Below are 19,427 nucleotides of genomic sequence, written 5' to 3'. Positions count from 1 at the left end.
GTGAGAAAACCCTGTTTCCTTTCAAAACCATGAGAGACACCTTCAGTTCAGCCGGTAGTTTGGAGATCCTTTTCTAGAGGATTCTGCCCTCTGAAGTGAGGGTGATGTACTCACCAAGAGCCTCCTGCAGTAGCCGAAGCGCCGGCTCCCGTCCTCCCCAGTCAGCATGAAAGAGAAGGTCTCACTAGGAGAAAGGGAATTGCCCATTGCAGAGATTATAGCAGAACTTCAGCAAGGCTACAAGGTGGAGCACTTAGCAAGGGACACTCATCAAGTGAGAGATGCTACCCACTGCAAGGCCTTCATCATTAGGACATACTCTGTGGAAAAATTCTGGCAGTGGTATGGTTAGGGACAACCAGCTGTCTTATCAGAAGAGATGGGTGCAGAAGAAATATGAGAATCAGACTTTGAGGACAGTATTCCAATGCTCCTTTACCTTTAGTTCAATCCTGTCTTTGGACTGAGATTTGTTCTTAAAACAAGAACCTTAGATATTCTCTGAGAGTAATCATTTTCTAATCCAGAAACAACACGGGTTTCCAAAATCCAACTCATTTTATGTCTCTGCCTAGGGCAAATACCATTTGTGACAGAGCAGTAAAACAACACTTTTACAGTAAAACAACAGCACAAGTAAAGGCATGGGTGAATTTGTGAATTCACAGGTAAAGGGATGGGTGAATTCATGAATTCACAGGTAAAGGGATGGGTGATCTCTGAATTTGTGCCTGGGCTGTGAAACATTCCTGACTGCTTTGCAAGTTTTAAATGCTATTATATAAAACAATTCCTGGTGCTGAAATGCCAGGGTTTGTATAATTACAGATGTCTCTGGGGGGACCTTATTGAGGCCTTTCAATACATAAAAGGGGCTTCTAAGAAAGGTGGGAATAGACTTTTTAATAGGGTCTGTAGCAATAGGACAAGGGGTAATGGGTTCAAATTAAAACTGGGTAGATCCAGACTAGATAAAAGGAAGAAATATTTTACAATGAGGGTGGTAAAACACTGGGACAGGTTGTCCAGAGAGGTGATGAATGCCCTGTCCCTGGAAGCATTCAAAGTCAAGCTCGACAGAGTTCTGATCAAGTTGAAGATGTCCCTGCTCATGGCAGAAAGGATGGACTGGATGACCTTTAAAGGTCCCTTCCAACCCAAATCATTCCACAATCCCATCCCTTCTGCCTATCCTGTCACTCTACACCTTTAGATCAACCAGTTCTGACATATCAGGGCAGGGGGGAAAAATTATACATTTTTTGAGGTCACTTTGAAGGAAAAAGAAAATGCAAGCCTGGCTCCCTTTTTCCTTGCCCTTCTCCTGCAGTCATTCATTCCAATGGAAGAAAGAGAGGGCTCCTCTGCTAGGACAGAGCACAGCTCCAAGAAAGTCTCAGACAGCAACATTTTGAGCCAAATGAAGGGGTAACCTGCAATGTTAGACAAGAACTCTGAGGTGAATGACTAGGGCAGGGGGTGGGCAGGGCTCCATCCTTTTTAAGATCTATCTTAAATACTTCCATTTATTCTTTTGAGTTTAGCACTGAGAGGAACCTTCAAGCCTCTTCCCCTCAGCCACACAGGCCTATGAGGCAGGCAGAATAGGGAAGAAAAAGAACACAGAACTTCAAAAGAAAGAAAAATTAAATACAGCTGCTTGATCACAAAGTGGCCAAGACTCAAACTGCTGCTTCCTTAATTGGGCATTGATGAGGCTGAGGCTGTTCCAGTGCGCTCCAGCACCACTGCAGCACCATTCCATGGTGCAGAGCAGCTCTGGAGCACTCACCTGTTGTACTCAGAGACAGGGAGCCAGTCCTTGGCATCAGGGAAGCAGAACTGTGGGATGGCCTTGAGGCGCTCCTCCGCTTCCCGCATCTGCTTGGTGGGCCTCTCCAGCTGCCGGGAGAACAGCGAGGGTCAGCCAGCCCTGGGGGTCCCCTGCAGCTCTGCTCAGGGCCACAGTCACTGAGCAGCTCTGAGAGCCATCACATTGTCCTGTGCTTGTGCTTGGCAGAGCGAGGCATGACTCCAGGACAGGCTTTACATTTTTTTAATTGTCTGAAACTCCCCTGTTGTACTTAAAACACAGCCCTGACTCAAATACCTTTCTGCTGCAAGAGCACAAGAGAAATGCCAGAGATCAGCAAAAGTCTTTCCATTGACTCCAGTGAGTTTTGGAACAAATCCTAATATAGCCGAAAAGTGAAATATTTAGAAACTGAATTTAAACACAGTGTTTAAAGCATCCACCATCAGGCCAAATTCTCCAGCTCTGGAAAAGACAAATTTGAAAACAGGGAAAGCTTTCAGTTACCTTCTCCATGCCCTTTGCTTTGGAACAGATTGCTTTGGAACAATTCTGAAAGCTCAGGTCAAGAACTGGATTTCTATTCATTTTTCCATTTATTCACCTTACTGATCTTAAAATGAGCTGTACATAGGAATTTTTCTTTTACCTTGGGAAACTGGTATGTCACTTCTGGGAGGTAAGTGTTTTTAGAGGGCTTCTTTTTCAGGGACACTACCACAAAATACTCAAATAACTCCCGCTCCTGCCACTCAATCAGCTCCAGCTCCAGGGTTCGATAGCTTGGAGCCCTCTTCAGCATTGACTGGATGTGCATAAGACGCTGGGTGTGAGCTGCCATTTAAAAAGAAAAGGGAATAAAAAAAGAGACAGATCATTACCTGACACTGCAATGTGTTTGTGTAAGCCACAGCCATTCAAAAAGCACTTTCAATTGCCAGAGTATTATTCCAAGCATGTTCTCCTTTCAAAAGCAAACCTTCTAGTTATCAAATCTGTAGTCTCCCTCACTAATTGCACCCATAAATCAAAACTCTCTCCAAGTACTGAAGTTATGCAACACTCAGTCACTGAAATAATTTGCAGTTCATAACTGGTACCCTGGCAAAGGTCTGGCTTTTCTTCACACATAAGACTGGATTATAAACCCTTATGTTTTATGTGGTTTGCAAATGCACTGGGGCCTCCAGAGGGACACATCTGAGGCCTGGTTTACCCCAATGAAAAACAGTTCTGTGCCCTGTCCCTACACAGCACAGCTTTTTGCTACACACCACGTAAGGCAAGCCATGGAATAAACTCCAGGGAAGAGGGACAGGGAGGAAAGGAAAGATGTGCCAATTGCCTGCTGTGGGTTGCTTTGTTAGTGCTAATTCAGTTGGGGGATGATCTTAAATTCATGGTCATTCATGAAGGCAAAATGTGCCTTGATCCAGTGACTTGTTCCTTGATACCTATGGAGGACTGGTCATTAACTTCACTACCAGTTCTGGTATGCCAAAAAAACCCCTCCATTTTCTGACACAAAGAGGAACAGAACTGCAAGTGCTTTGGGGTTGGTACAGGTAGACAAAGGAGCAAGGAGGCATTTTCCCCACATCACTGTACAATGTTGCACACAGCCTGTTTTGGATGGTCTTACCACCACCTGTCTGGCACAAATCTATTTCCCTAAGACAATGTTTTCCAGAAAGTTTTGCTGCATGTGCAGCAAGCAGGTGTCATCTGCAGTAGGTAGACATGGATGATTACCCCATATCTTATAATAGCTCCACACCCTAGTCTTTTTTACCCCTTGCCTACTGACAGCATGATGGGTTTGTAGTAATGAATTCCATTGCTGCTGTCTTCAACTTTTTTATAGACCTCTTTCTGTATGAGGACTTAGGAACAGGAGAGACTAATTTAGTGGCCTGGCTCAGGCAGAGTTTGTGCAGGTGCTGATAAAGGAATTTCTACAATTTGGAGACTGCAGCCTTATAAAAGAGTCTCAGAACCACAATGTTGGATCAGACCCAGACCCTTGCCTCCAACAGCAATGAGCAGTAAATACTGAAAGCAGCATATGAATAAGAAAGGAGCACCTTTATCCAGTCCCATCCCTCTAAGCCTGCACCCAGCAGTCAGTCTGGAATAGATCAGCATCTCTGAAGTGGCTGACAAAACCAATCTATCAAAGGTTCTGTTCTTCATTAAGTGACACAGTTGCCAAATCCTTGTTAGATCTTCATAGCCCATTTTGTCCTTGCTTTCCACCTTCATGCTCCTGTGTTGGAACTTTGGGAGCTCTGCAGCAATGGAGTTAGGAAACTATAGAGAATATAGGCCATGGACAGGAACAATGTGCAGCAGCAGCAGAACACACATTGATAGGGTCAGGGACAGGGGCTAACTAGAAGTCAATGAAGGCTGATCCCTTACCTTTAAACCTGTCATCTGAGTCACTCTCACTCTCGCTGTTCTCATCTGCAGAGACACAGAGGCATCAGTTAATGCAAAACCAGAGCAAACAAACTCAGCTCACTCTGCTGCAACTGGGAAAAATCCTATCTCACATCTCTGAGCCTTGTGATACACACATGCACTTCTCCTAAGGCTTAAAATATCTTGAAATAAACAGTTTGAATGACTGCTTGGATTTTGTTTTCCTTGGATTCAGTTTCAATATTGCTTGAGAGTAAGAACTTCATTTTGATGAAAGGGCAAAATTCATTCTCCATTAAAGCAACTGTTTGCACTGAATCCCCATCTATGCTGAGCTGCAAAAGTGACATTTGGAAAATAGGTCTTAACCCTTTCCCTTCTTGTTTTGAGGGTTCAATTTTTTTTTTTTTTTTAAAGTTATGCAGCACTTGAGAAGTCAAAGTAAGCTTTATGAACTTTATCTGCCTGGGCAACATTCCCAATCACCAGAAGTCACCAAACTGAGTTAGAGTTAAGAGGCAAAAGTAACCTTATGACAAGATGTGTTACTGAGGAGTTCTTGATTAAAGCCCTATTGTATTCTTACTGCAAACAGGGCCTGAATTTTCCTTTCCAGAAGCATTCTGAAGCACAGGGTGAGTTGCACACTGTGAGTGCCAGGAAAAAGCATGTGAGAACTCCAGGGTCAAAACTGAGAATTTTGGTCAAAACTTACAGTAAATGTGGACTAAAGAAAAAGCTGGGTAAGTCGAGCTGACCATGGGATTAACAGGATACACAATACTGAGAATCTCATTTCTTTTTAGCTCATCCTCATTTTCTCCTCTTGCAGAGAGAAAATTATCATTATTCACAGAAAAAAGTTCTAAACTAGGTGGAGTCCAGGGTAGACGTGGAGGAAAGAAGGAAATTGATTAATCCTGTAGCATCCAAATGGATTCACTGAACCCTGACCCTTGCACCATACCTCGTAGGGATGCTGTCTCAATATTGGACATAGAAAGTTTCTTCAGTCGTTTTTTCCCTCTTTTTGCACTGTAGATGGAATTGATTCTTTGAACAAGCTGCAAAATAAGAAAATGAGGAATCAGTAAGAATAAACATTTTTCTGCCAGGAGACTTTTATTAATGTATTCAAACAAAACACGGATGATAGACCATAATGCAGATAGTAACTGTCTGCCCCAAAAATATCTGAGATTTTGGGAAATATTAATGAGATTACTTGTGTTTATTGTCTTCAGCAAGAGGCTGGGATTACTAAGAATTCAACATTAAACAGGATATTATAACTATGGGAGAGTCACAAATATGTAGCAATTAATCTTCATGATGTTTTATAGGTCAGGAATAGCATATTTAATTCCACAGCAGATTTCTTCATACAACTATAATACAGTTTGCAAAAGCTGTTTCACCTCAGCTTCCAGAAAGAAATAAACGGAGAGAAAGGATGCAATTTGCTATAGACACAGCAGATGGGCAGTAACAGAGCACAGACTGAAACAAAAGCTTTTTAGGTTTTCCCTCTAATACCTAACACTATGTCAATTTAAAAAAATTATATTCTCCAGGAATACATGATCCTGGAAGGTAAAGTAGTAAGAAAACAGAAATTATCACAAGATTTGCAATAAATTTGTGAACATTCATATGATGAAATCAGAATTTCACATAGGGAGAATATCTGTCCCTTCAATTAAAAAAATGGGTGCAAAATTAATAGCCAAACTTTCCAAGTTTTACTCAAAATCAGGTAGTAAGTTACTCTGTTAGGGTTACTATCCTGTGATTTCCTCCAATGATGTGTGCCCATTGATGAAGTATAACAATATATTCCAAGAAAGTAAAAAAACAGTAAATATTAAGGATGTAGGATTAATTTCCTCCTTAAACAGAATTTCCAACAAATTCACAGAAACATAAAAATCTCCCTCTACTCGCAGTATTTATAGCCATGCACTTTAAAATATGCTCTTTAATAAGAACAGGAAAGAGTTGAATACACAGTAAAAATCAACTTTGTTCACAAGCCAAAATGAAGCACATTGGCAGTTCTCCCCCTCTCAGTTGCTATTGTATTGTTGGTTTTTTGGTTGTTGTCTTGTGGCTTTTTTCACATTCCATTTTGAATCGAAAAACTCCTTAAAAAATGAAAAATTAAGTTTTACTTCAAATCCATCAAGATAGCATGATTATCAGGATGGGATCAGCTGTGAGTAAATGAAGGGAAACCTATTAGGCCAATTAGTTATTTTCCTGGAAACAAATGATGGGGAAATAAATCACTTCAGATGTTGCTTCATATTATAAATAATAATTGCTTGGCCATCACCCATTCAAAATCCTAAAGTTATAGACACAGCAATGCTCTGGTCCACAGAGCTTAAAGAAGAGTGTGGAAAGCAGAACTGCTTTAAAATCAATTCTGTGCAAAGATGGCCATCAGATGTTTGCTGCTCTTGGAGAATTGGGAAGTTATCCCTTCTAGGGAAGGGATTTTGATCTAAATGTTCCTTTAGGGTACAAAAAGAGCTTTCAGTGGTGGCTGTTGTAAAGACTGGCTGTTGGAACCCTGGTTACTGGAGAACCCTGGAGAATTTTACATTTTCTGTGCTGACAGGCACTGACCCCCAAGAGAACACTGCAATTGACCTGAGGCTATAGAGAATGCTTCCAAAATTGATTGATAGAACTGGGATTATGGGTGAGGAGTTTGAATAGAAGTGTGTAATATCACATGGAAGAAAAGTTAGCATTTAAAGTTTTAGAATACCGTCATATATATAAAGCAAAGTGGAGATTTTAGGGTAGAGGCTGGTCCTTCTTCTTCACCTTCTTCCTCATGGGTTTGGGTGGTATTGTGCAATTGGATAAAAAAGTCCTTGTTGCAGGACGTGGGTGGTTGGTTATTGGGTTAAAAGTAAAAATAATTTAGGTGTCCTTTCATAATTGGACAGTTTATCCTTAAAAAGCCTTGAAGAGAGAAATACAGCTCCAATTTTTAGTTTGCTAGGTGAAGTGCTGTAGAACTCACGCTCTGTGAGACTGTGATATAGATAAGAACTAATAAACACCTGAGTCCCAACAAGAAATACCACTTTGAGCAGTTAATCCTGACCCTGGCACAGAGAAGATGAGCCTCAGCAGGTGCCCAGCACTGCCCCACTCTCACAGCCAGGTGCCCTCTGCGGAGCACAGGCTGAGCCCCCGTGGTACCTTTGGGATCCTCCTGGCGCGGCGCGAGGACAGCAGCTCGCTGGCGGTGCTCAGGCTGTCCTCGGTGAGGCTGGAGGGCGACGAGGGGATGCCCAGCTGGGCCAGCAGCAGCATGTCATCGTGGCTGTGCCGCTTGGGCAGCCGCGGCAGGCGGTGGCTCTTCCGCTCCGACCAGTTCCCCACGCGCATGGAGTGGCTGCTGACCTTCGAGGGCAGCTGCAGGGACAAGCACAGCTTGAGCTCTGCCCTAATATTCCAGCAGCCTGGGGCACCTGGCGGCACACTCTCTGTCCAACCGCACCAGGGACCCCACACATCCCACACTCCACGGGATGGGTGCCACAGTCACAGTGAAGGGACAGGGGTCAACCCCCAAGACTTTACAGTTCAAAGAGAACAACACCATTTGTGACCTGCTACATTTCCAGGCACCCACATCCCCTCAGTTCTGTGAGCCCCAAAATCTAACTTGAAGGCTTGGCTGACAGCAGAGCACTGACCCAACAGGCCTGGTCCATTCCTCTGACTTGCAGCGGTGAAAATAATGAGTAATTACACAAATCATTGTAATATTAATTCAGAGCAAAAGTAATAACTACAACAGCAAATTCATGCTATTTTAGCCAAGAAAAAATAATGTAGAAAAATTAAGCTTGTGCTATTTTCATGGTGTTAAGAAGTTTTAAGACCTGACCATGAGCAAAGGTGCAGCTAAAACTCTCCCTACATTGCCAAAAAATTCCCTTTAAAACACTAAATTGTTATCACTACAGGGCAAAGGGAAAATCTCACTGAAGGATTAAGCACCAGGTAACATTTGTCTTTTAAAAACTGGGGGTCTTTTAGAGCAGTCCTAGGAGCAGCTCTGCCCAGCTCCAGGTCTCTTCTTCTCCTCTCAAACGCAAACACCGTAAATAAGCTTCCCTAGCATGAAAAAGTATTATTGTGTCAAGCATCTGTCACTTGGCATTTAGTGACATTCTATCAGCTCTGTTAAAAGCTATAAACCTGCAGCAATAAATGTCCCATTTATTGGCTGACTGATTGCAGTGCCATCCCACCTGGGATTAAGCACAGGTGTTTCTGTGGAGAGGGGTTGCAACACAAATACAATATCACCATAAAACATTCATACCTGATGACTTCAAAACTGAAAATAATCAGTGGGAAAAGAAAAGAGACAGGGATTCAAAATGATCACAACACCAGTGTCTCAGACGTCTCTGCATGCCACAGATTAGCACTCCAGGAAAACTGATGGCAGTCTATCCTTTATTGAAAGGAATTCTTTTTGGAGATGATTGTTGGAAGCTTGCTGACCTTCTGATCTCTTCCATCTTGTTTATCTTCATCCATGACTAAAAAGTCATGTTGCTAACCCAGCTTTGTTGCTATGATGGAAAAACTGGGTGATAAATCATTGCCAAAGCTACCATTCTTCAGGAAATTCAGACTTTTCTATTTCTGGTCATTGGAGAATTACCCAGCCCAAAGCTGACCCGCTCTTAGTGTCTCTTCATTTTAAATATCAGCACAATGACAGTGCAATTATGGCAGGACTGACTCCTGTCAGGGCACTCCCAGCAGCATTTCAAAAAGAAGCTGCCAGAACAAAGCCAGCCCTGCTGCAAAGGGTACCAGAAAACTCTTATTTACTGAAAAAACTTTACAGAAGGCACTTAAATCTGTAAGTTCTTTGGTAACCCTCTGTTAGAGAACACTGGCCAGTATCTTCCTATGAATGTGTACAGGTCCCCAGCCTAATGACACAGCCTCAGGGATCCTCTGGATGCTACACAACTCCTGATAACACATACACAGCCAGAAATAGTTTTTAAGCACCATGTCCCACTATGAGGGACATTTCCCTATCATCTTCATGACTGCAGTACCTGTTTCTCCTTTCTCTGCCTCATTACTACTCTCCACTTGTTCCTTTTGCAGCAGCTTTGCTGAAGTCACTCCTGGTTTACAGGGGATGTGCTAGGAGTCACTAAGAACCCAAGTGATGCTTCTTTTGGATTGTGATGCTTGCATGCACACAAAGCAAGTGAAAGAAAATGCATTCAGTTTTCTTTCTAGGTCTCTTTACAGGACAAAAATGTACATTGTTGTGACCTTTTGTTCAACTGTGAGTTTTCTCTTGAGTGTACAGTGAAGTTCCTTTAAAAGGGTGCTCTGAATCTCAAAATTATGTGTTGAAATTTATAAATATAAATCATATTCCTTATGAACATAGTGATCCCATAAACAACAAAGCAACCTGGTATTTCATGGTGTTTACAAAAAACAGGCTTACTTTGGAAAATTCACCACAAATTGAAAATCTGTGCCGAGTTCCTCATCTTTCTTTTTATGCTATAAACACAATTTATACACAATTGTTAACGGCAGACACTCAGGTTTTTCTGACTATTTAATTATTCATGTATTTAGTCAGGGCTTTTACCTGGCATTCTTACACTAAACATGCCACACTAGTGTGAAAAATGCATGTATTTTATGATTGGCTTTTCGCAAATATTAAAATGAATATTATATGTGTTGGGTTAGAAAGTAAGGCTGTATTAATTCTCTTAAGTAGTGTGTTAAATATAGTTTTAGGTTATAAAAAATGTTAAAATACAAACTATGCTATGTAGGATACTTTTTTTTGTGAAGAAAGGACTTGCAGGGAGATGCAGTCACAGGACACCTAAATCTTTCAGAGAAAAAGAATTTATTGCCCTCTTATCAGAAAAAACGAACTTCTTCCCACCTCGAAGGCGCTGTTAGGATTCGGAGGAAGAAGCTGGCGATCACCAGACAGAATCCTGTATTTGAATGGAGTTTATGCATCATGCATGAAGTGTATGAATATTCAACAGGCTATTGCTTTTAAGGGTTAATCCTGGGTTAACGGGGGTCCTTTTTCGGGCTCATGATGCCCAGAAAAAGGTACCTGGATGTCCCCAACTCTATTGTCTCATATTGTCCTAATTCAAATTGTCCAGATTATTATTACTCTAATTTTTATAACCATTTTATTACTATTAAACTTCTAAAATTTTAAAAACAAGGGATTGGCGTTTTTCACACTACCAACTCCCCACGAGCAGGGGCCTCGTGTAACGACACAGGGACAAAGCCAGCAGCTGCCCTCTCCCCTGCTGTCCCTGCCCGGCAGCGCCGGCCATTCCCCAGAGGCGCAGCCGCCCCAGGAGTGAATGTGGGTGCGGGCCCGGCTGCAGACCAGCAGGGTTGGGGCTGTGCCGGGCGCAGCGAGGCCGGGGCAGCCCGGGAGCGGAGCGGCGCTGCCGGAGGCCGCCGCGGCTCCAGAGCCGCCCGCGCTGCGCCGCTGCCCGGGGCCGTGCGGGAGCGGCTCGGAGCGCAGCCAGCCCGGCTTTACCTGCGGAGGTGCCGTGTATTTCCTGCTCTGCGGCGTCCACATCCTGTGCAGGGAGTCTAGCGAGTTCTCCGACAGCTGATGCGACTTTCGCCCCCCGTGACGGCCTTTCAGCTCCACATCCTCGTACGGGTTTTCCTTGGGTGACTCGCCTGCACGTTTGGGTTTGGGTATTTTTGGGTTTGTTTTTTTTTTGGTTTTTTTTTTTTTTTTTTAAGGAAAGAAAGACAGGAATGTAAAATTAGAAAAAAAAAATAAAAATCATGTGAACCAAGGCTTTTAGAAAAGCTCCTCAGCTTTCAGCATGACTCATCCCTCTAGCTGCAGCTGGAAGTATTTGGAGAAGAACTTGGCTATGAGCTCGACAAGTTTCTTTGGATTTTTTTCACTGTCCCCCCTTTTTTTTTTCTTTTTCTAACTAAAATGTGAAGATTTCACAAGACGTGCTTCTGAGCATCCGCAGCTGTGGAAAGTTTATTGATGTATAAAAGCTAAGGCACTTAACTTCTTAAAAGTGTAGATTTAAAATCAGTAGATTTTATAAATCCCTAACAGTCACTCACAGGGGGTGAAATGAAGACCAATAAATAACTGTGCTCAACACACCGCCCTTACACACAATGAGACAATTCTTATTTGATGCAACCTTCATTTTTCTCTTCTCCTGAGTCTCTTCTCCTGAGAGATGGCAAAGAAAGAAAAAACACTCCAGCTCAGCAGTGCTGAGACAAGATTGAAAAGGCAAAAGGAGAATTTCTGTCCCAACCATCCTGCATGCTCAGTGTTCTTTAAAATATATCCTGTCTTCAAATTAGGCAGCTATTCATTTCAAGTTATGCCAAATTCCTGTCTCCCAGAAAGAAAATCATCCTGCTAGCAATATAGAGAGGCTTACCCTATTAATCACTAAATATTACTCAAATGAAAAATTAAAAAACAAACCCCATGAATTTTTACCATTTGAAAACCAGAACCACAATTTATAGTCCATATTTAAATGAGATCCAATACCCACCATCTTCTCAAAACTCCTGAACTTAGCAGACCTCTCACTGAACAAAGTAGTTTGAAGATGAATGAGTGCCATCAATAACATGAACATTTTGCATGCATTTTTTTAGACAGTTGATAATCAGCAACTGATTTAGAACCCCAGGTTTTTCAAACACAGTCATTCCAGTTTTCCAACCATCTTGAAAAGAAAAAAGTCTCAAAAAAATATTGATCTACTCAGACTCAAGATTTGAATTGTCAAGAAACAAGCAGGAAGTTAAAAGCTTTTAAAGCAACTTGCTTTTGGTTTTATACCTAAAGATGACTTTAAAACCCATGGGTTTAGTACTATATGTGTATTGCAATACAAGCTATCTAATATAAGAAATTCAATTGAGAACTGAGGACAGAAAGCTGCAGCATGGCTCATTATTCCCAGTATTACAGAAAATAATCACAGTGTGAATATTCAGTGTTGAAGGAGATGACAGCTGGGCATAGGTGTTTTCAGGGAGAGCAAGGCCTGGGTTAACACAATCTGTGTGACTACCAGCTATGTTGTTCTAGGCAGACTAAATTTCCTTATTGCACAAAAGAAAACAAAAGCAGTTTGTGCATTCTACTTGATTGTTGAGCCTGGAAGCTTGAAACTGCTTGGTTCATCAATTACAGGCACAAGAAGTTTTGCTGAGCAAGTTCACATATTCACAATACAAATAAAAATACACTTTTGCTTCGGTAGTGCATCATAGTAAGATTTCTAGTCAAACATAAGCCCAAGAGTGAATGTTTTAGCTTTGTTCTAATTAGAAGCCTGAATCACTGCTGCTCTTGAGGAATGCTTGACTTGGCAATCACAGCTTATTATTTCATCCAGAGGGAATTTGATTCTAAAGGCTGCACTATCCTTGTAGCCAATGCTTATGCCACATGGAAAGAACACCCTCAGGTGTGTGGGGTACATGAAAAAAGCCCTTTTGATTAATGCAATGAACCGGGTAAATATTAAGCAAGGTGCATTCCTAAAATAATGTAATGCTATGGAGGACTATAGAAGTGGTTGAGTCTTCCTGTGGGAAGAAAAAATAGATCTCACTTGTTCTGTTACTTGTAGACTCTACAGCTCTAGAAATGGTAATCACAGCAATGATAAAGAATAAATTTGCAAAATGCTGTTACTTCCAGCTGATTGGCCTCTAGTAGGGTCATAAAATTTCTTGTAAGCCCAAGTCAAGTATAGGTCAAGCAAGCATTTTAGAATGGATAAATAGATTTCAAAATACCCAGCTACATGAGACATGGCTCAAACATGCACTTCCTTGTGAAAACAAATGTTACTGTATTGGTCTACAGAGTATCCAAACTCCCAGGAAGAAACAAGCCCATCAGTGAAAAAACCCCTTTTACAATGTAAAGCATTTATAAATGTTGGAGGGATTCTGTTTCCAAAACAGAATGTAAAACAGAATTGCTTGAACCCAGTTAAACTCAGTATAAATAACATTGACCTGACATGTTGAGTATAGAAAAGGGCCCAGAGAAGTCTTGGATGAGAGAAGAGGGAGGAGAAAGGAACCACGAGCAGAGGCTTTTTTTCCGAGTCAGAGTCTCTACCAAAAGAGAGCTTGGGCCAAATTCCTCTTCAGTGTAATGAGAAGGTCAGAGGAGACACCACAGGGATTTTAACCCTTTCCCCTAAAGCTGTGAGAGCTTCTGCAGATTACTGGTTTGCTGTTCAAGAATTCCTGTGTCTATTCTTTCTCTCCTTTGCTTAAAAGAAACCAAATTATTTCAGAATTTGGGTTTTTTTCACTTTGAAATAATGCCTTGAGATCAATTACACCTCAACACTTTTTTTTTTAAGAATCTCCCTCTACACCAAATCTCTGATAATGAAATAGTCTGATCCATCAGAAACCACCTGGTTTTGCTGACATGAGTTTTAAGTATTTTGTTCAAGTTGTGAACTAGAAGAGACAGACAAATAAATGATCTCCTCAGCAATTTTCAGCCACCCTTTCTTAGTATCTGCTGTCCCTGGGAGACACACAAAAGACCAGATATGCAAAAAAGAGGCAGGCCAGACTAGTTTTTGTTCAAGTGACAAGGAATCAAAGGTGTCAAGTAACCTAAAAATGCTGAAAGATACCCTGAACTGCCTTGAAGCAGCATTTCACTGCATCTGACTACACGGTGACTCCCTTCCATGGGACAAACACCTTGGAAGTGGTGGCCACCAGCAGGTGCACGTCCCACATGGGAATGAGGTCTTGGGGAGCCCTGTGGTGGTGGCTCCTCCTGCTGTGTTGCAGCACATAAAGAAGAAAAGTTTCCATATAATTGGCTGGCACAGTGGTTTACAGCTCTCTCCTCAGCAGCACCACTTCTCCAGTCCCAAGTTGCAGGCAAGGAATGTTTGCAAGCTGCGCTGCTTGGATTTGCTGCAAAAGGGAAACATATTGACAATGAAAGAGCAGGGAAACGTCCTTGTTCCTGCCATATGGATGTCTCCATTGGAAGCCAAAAGGAGAAACATTATGTGGTATAGAGGCCAGGCTTGTCTTAATGAGGCTGATCCAACAGCCACACAAGACAACAGCAGATTATCACAGACTTCAAAGGAAGCTGAATCATACCCCCAGAATGCATATGATCACAAACAGTAAGTCTTTGGCAAATACTGTCTCTAATCACCATCCCTACTCCCAGATCAGTTCCCTCTATAAGCATTTTTTCCAAGTTTCCCATTTTCTCAGATTCTACGTACCAAAGTGCTGAGTTAACACAGGGCATTTATCTACACGACATTTATCTCCAGAAGGTCTCACAGACAATGTAATGAATGGTCCATCAGGGAGAGAAAAGAAAAACAACAACAGAAAAAAGATGAAATAACCAGGGATATTTAGAAGAGTCCTGAGGGATGCAGTGCCTTGAGCTTGAGCATGGATGAGTTTCCTGCAGGGGCTGCAGTTCCTCACGCCTGGTGCGAGTCAGCCCCACTGGGTCCTGAGGCAGCACACAGTGTTCCTCTGCTCAGCCTCTCACACGTGGCAAATGGGAAGCAGAGGCAGACTCAGCAAGCCTGTCTCATGCTGAGAAAGGAGTAAAAAGTAAGGCTAAGAGAAAAAAAAAAGAAGCAGGCAGACATTTCTCTATAAATGGCAGAAAGCAGGGAAATGCATCATTTCTTTCTGGATGGGAGAAGCTATTATCAGAGGAATTAAGTGATTCACAGAGTGCTGGTTATAACTCCAGCCTTTTGCACTGCCAGGAAGAGAGTAAGAATGGAACAGCAAGTATAGAGTAAAGAAAAGGGCTCCTAAACTTGTGTGAAATTGAGTGTCTGAATTGGGAGTTGCATGGCCAGGACAGTTATCACCTCACAAATGAGGTGCACATGCACTGCTCTTTCATTTCAGTCATAAAATTACACCAGCACAGATCCACACCACCAGTGCTGGAGGAAAACTGGGCCATTGGGATGGTTATGAGCACGTTCAGATCAAATGGATGAAAACCAGTAAATCTCCACACTCCCATAAAGTGTCCAAACTTAGCTCTTTGGTGCATAGATGAGCTTTTTCAATTTCAGAGATGCTGCAACTGTGCATCTCAGCTGGGGAATTTACCCCAGGAATCTGCAGACAGAGGAACTATTTCCATCTCAAGTTACAGCTAACACACATTTACAGCTGCTTGGAAAAGCTCTGGCTGAGCAGCACCAAGTTACAGACCATTACTTGTCAGTCAGTGCATCCACTCAGTGCCATGAGCTCAGGAAAGCAGTACAGCATCCACAGCAAGCAGAGTGGCAAATGCAATCAGCCTTTTGGGCCCTGCTCCAGGGAGTCTGTAGGCAACAACCTGTGCTTCCTGAACTCCTCCAGCCCTTGCAATCAGCAGAAGAAACATTGCAGATGCTTCCAGCTCCCTGCTGTCTCTGCAGGGACTGCTGAGAGTGCAACCATAATGAAGCACAAGGGAAAAGAATTAACATGGCTGATAAATGAACAAGAAATTCCACCCCTAGAAATCACCTGTTTACCACTCAGTCCAAAATCACGTGCATGAAAATGTCTGATAAGCAACTGATAAGCACAGTACAGCAGCAGCTTGCCTGAACTGCCTGCACTTCAGGGGTGTCACCCTGCTGCTGCCTTCAGCACAGTCTCTGAATTTGAGAGAGGATTTGGGAGTGCAGTCTCATGGTCTTTTATTCTGTTTTACTAACTGCAGCATTGACTAGAAAGCCAGGCAGCAAAGGTGACAGAGACTGTCACGAGGAGCTGTAGTGGATGCTACAGTGATGAGACAGACTTCACAGAGAAAAACTGAGATCGAAATAGGACACAAGATGATTATTAAAAATAACTGAAATCCATGTAACAACAATGCAGCAGGCTGATTGTCAACAGGATCAGCTGAAGTATTTGGCCTTTCTTTGACAGGCCCATATGAACACTGTTTGATTTAATGTGCTCTGGCTGCCATTACTCTACAGTGTCTATTATTAAAGTTGACACTTACACTTTCCAAAATCTCACATTCTCTTTAGGCTGTCACTGGCAGACTGTGGGTGCAGAATAAGACAGGAATATATTATTTTGTGATCACTGCCTGTACCATCATTTTGCATCAATTCTAGCTCCAGAGACTTGCTGGTATCTGACTGAAAACCCAAATTGTCTTTAGGGAAGCAGCTAGCACAGCACTACTGGCAGAGTTGCAATCTCTCCAAGTTTGCTTCAGCTTCACAGCAGCCCAGCAATTCCAGTTTCTCCCTGATTTGTCACAGGATGATAATATGACAGACTAAAATGTGCTACAAAAGTGCGACAGGCGATAATGTGGTGTGTGAGGATGGGATTTTACTCGAAAGATCAGCTTGCTCTCTTTCTAACCTTTTCCCACATTTACTGGAAGAACTTTGCAAATGTTCTAATTTGAAAGCAATGTCAAGCTGGAACATTTTCCAGCTTGACCTCAGTCATCATTGCTGCAGCTCTGATCACACACAGCAGACAGTTCAGTAGAACAGCTAAATCATCCCATCTTGTTACATGACATGCACTGTGTCAACTTTACACAAGAAATCAAACCAACTCATTGATTTAGGAGAGATCAGTTGCCTTAACAGCAGGGATAAAGGGAGTGACTTGTCCTGTTTTAATGCAGAGGTAAGGAAGAAACTGGTTATCCCAAACTGAAGCAATATTATCTCAAACTGACAGAGAATAAGTGCCAAGCAATTGTGTATGACTCCACTGTTGCTCTTCTCAGTCACCTTTGGTGTCAGTTGTAACAAGGTTCAATTATATTATATGCCCCTACAGGAAGCAGTGATTAAGTTGTCCAGTTAAGGTGCAAAAAATATCTGTCAATAGAAATGTCCTGCTACTGAAAGGGCTCAAAGTCTTCTAAACATGGCACTGAACAGGCCTAGGGAGCAGAAGGGTGCATAAGAAACCCTCCCCAAGAGGGCCAGCTGCCCTTGGGACAGTGAATTGCAGGACACTCCCAATGGGAACCCACCAGCAAGATCCCATTTAGAAATTGATCCTGGGTTTAGAGATTCCACTGCAACGTTTTTGAGGCATTGCCTTTCTGTCTAGACTGCTTCAGCTCCAGCTGCCTAAGCAGACATGGAGTCATGCAATGTTCTGTTAAACATTCTCAGTCTAAGAGGCAACACACAGAGCCCAGTTGAGCAATGGGTTTCCTGCACATCTGCAATGTCCTCTCAGAGGAAATCTCCACCTGTTGTGCTGTGTGGAACTCTCTGGGGAGTTACAGGGTAAGAAGCCTTGTCTTGTCAGAGGTTTCCTCCACTACATTTAATTTCTAAATGCAGTGCTATTTCTTTCACCTACTTTTACTAGATTTTCTCAATTCAAACTTAATACTATGCTCTTGACCTTCACCTTATTTATTCAGCTTTTTTTGAGATAATAATGAGTGCTTTGACGTAGATGTCAGGTCAACAATGTTTCAGAGACACAAGACCTTAAATAACAATATTCCAACATCTCAGCTGCACTTAGGGGAGCATACTGGAAAACTGGAACCTTATGGTCCATATGACAGGAAATACTGTTGTGCACAAACACAGCAGAAGCAACAATCTCAGCCATCTCTTAATACTATGATAGTTTTTTGAATTCACACAAAGCCAAGCATGGTTTCCCCAACCGGATTCAGAAAGCCACATCAATTTTGGTCTGATTAAAGGCTCATTCAAAACCACAAGAAGCAAAACAATGTTAAGTTTACTATGACTGCCACATTTCTGGGAGTGCTAGTACAGAAGATGAATGAAGTCCACATGGTTCCTTGCACATGGAGTACAGCTCTGATTTATATTAGGAACGTGCGTCCCTTTAACAAGGGCTGCTTGATTGATGCAGAATGGATCATTATGTTCCAATCCAAAACCCGTCCTGAACTTACCATGCAGGTATTTCATCTCTTAAAGTCTACAGAAATATTACAAAATTGAACAAAGGGTCTGGTTCATTATGCCACTGACTTTCAAAGCACAATCCTTTTCAACTTCAATATACCTAAAACTTACTAATTTTTTTTAAAGTGAGCTCTCAAAATAAGATAAAATACACACAGCAGCTCATTGCTGCCCTGCTTATTAAAGAAGAAGCAATGCAAAGGCACCAGGAGGAAGACAAAGCTTTAGTGTGCATAGGCCCCACAAGAAGAGGCCATGTGGGGCATGACTCAAGATAAAAAAAAAACCAAAAACCAATGACTGCAGACCTAGCACTTGCATGCCCAGAAGCTGTTTAGCCTGGGAAAGGCTGGGGGATAACCCAGCTGCTGCCTGCCACTGCCCAGAAAGGCAAATGGAAAAGGCAGCACCAGGCACTTCCTGGAGGTGAAAGGATGGAGGACGACAGTCACAAATAGCAACAAGGAGAATTCACACTGGATGGAAAGAAGAATTTGTTCACTGTGCCATCGAGAAAACATTCTTCACAACAGAGGCTAAGCAGTGGAGAAGGCTGCACAGGGAGGCAGTGAAGCCATCCTCCCATGGCATTTAGAAAAATCAACCACATGAAGCCCTAAGCAACCTCATCTCAAGTGGAAATTAACCCTGCTTTGAGCAGAGTTTGAACCAGCTGACTCCACAGTCCCTTCCAACCCAATTTTTTTATGTTTCTGTCTCACACTAGAATGCTTAGAGCATTGCTCAAGATTCACAGCTCTCTTTTCTTGTATTTTAACCCTTCCTTACATTACAAATATTAATTCTAAGGGATGGGGGGGACATGACACACTTAATTAAGTTTATTACTACAGTAACAATGTTTAACTGCCTACAAGTTTTAGGGAGTTAAGAGATTCAACAAGGTACAGGAAAAAAAGACCCACCAGCACCTCTAGGGGAACTGTTTGCAAAGAAAGCTCAAAGCACAGGGACAGAGGCCTTTATAGCTTTGGAGCAGCTGTAGATCTGTAAAACAAACTCCCTCTTGCAGACACCTGGTTTGCATGAGCACAAAAGTGCTACTTGGAGACTGGGGTCTAGCACCACTGGTATAAATTATGCAGATGTGATACACAAAGCTACAATCA

At 42.3% G+C, this 19,427-nt stretch overlaps 1 protein-coding gene across 2 annotated transcripts in view; it reads right to left on the bottom strand.

Annotated features, from left to right (window-relative positions):
- The window catches only part of DENND2B (DENN domain containing 2B), a 153,255-nt gene that overhangs the window by 35,412 nt on the left and 98,416 nt on the right, over nucleotides 1–19,427 (bottom strand). For both annotated transcript variants that reach the window (XM_054275759.1, XM_054275760.1), the window contains 7 exons: nucleotides 10,845–10,993; nucleotides 7,457–7,672; nucleotides 5,205–5,301; nucleotides 4,235–4,279; nucleotides 2,463–2,647; nucleotides 1,793–1,902; nucleotides 115–184 (listed from right to left, as the gene is read on the bottom strand). In XM_054275759.1, the coding sequence (XP_054131734.1) occupies nucleotides 115–184; nucleotides 1,793–1,902; nucleotides 2,463–2,647; nucleotides 4,235–4,279; nucleotides 5,205–5,301; nucleotides 7,457–7,672; nucleotides 10,845–10,993 (872 nt within the window). The remainder of the gene's footprint in view (nucleotides 1–114; nucleotides 185–1,792; nucleotides 1,903–2,462; nucleotides 2,648–4,234; nucleotides 4,280–5,204; nucleotides 5,302–7,456; nucleotides 7,673–10,844; nucleotides 10,994–19,427) is intronic.

This window comes from Melozone crissalis, unplaced genomic scaffold (genome assembly GCF_028551555.1).
Source record: "Melozone crissalis strain CALT ecotype California unplaced genomic scaffold, PUWL_Pcris_2 ptg000018l_1, whole genome shotgun sequence".
Classification (NCBI taxonomy): Eukaryota; Metazoa; Chordata; class Aves; order Passeriformes; family Passerellidae; genus Melozone; species Melozone crissalis.
The sequence above is the reverse complement of the archived record's forward strand: the minus strand, read 5'-3'. Positions and strand labels throughout refer to the sequence as shown.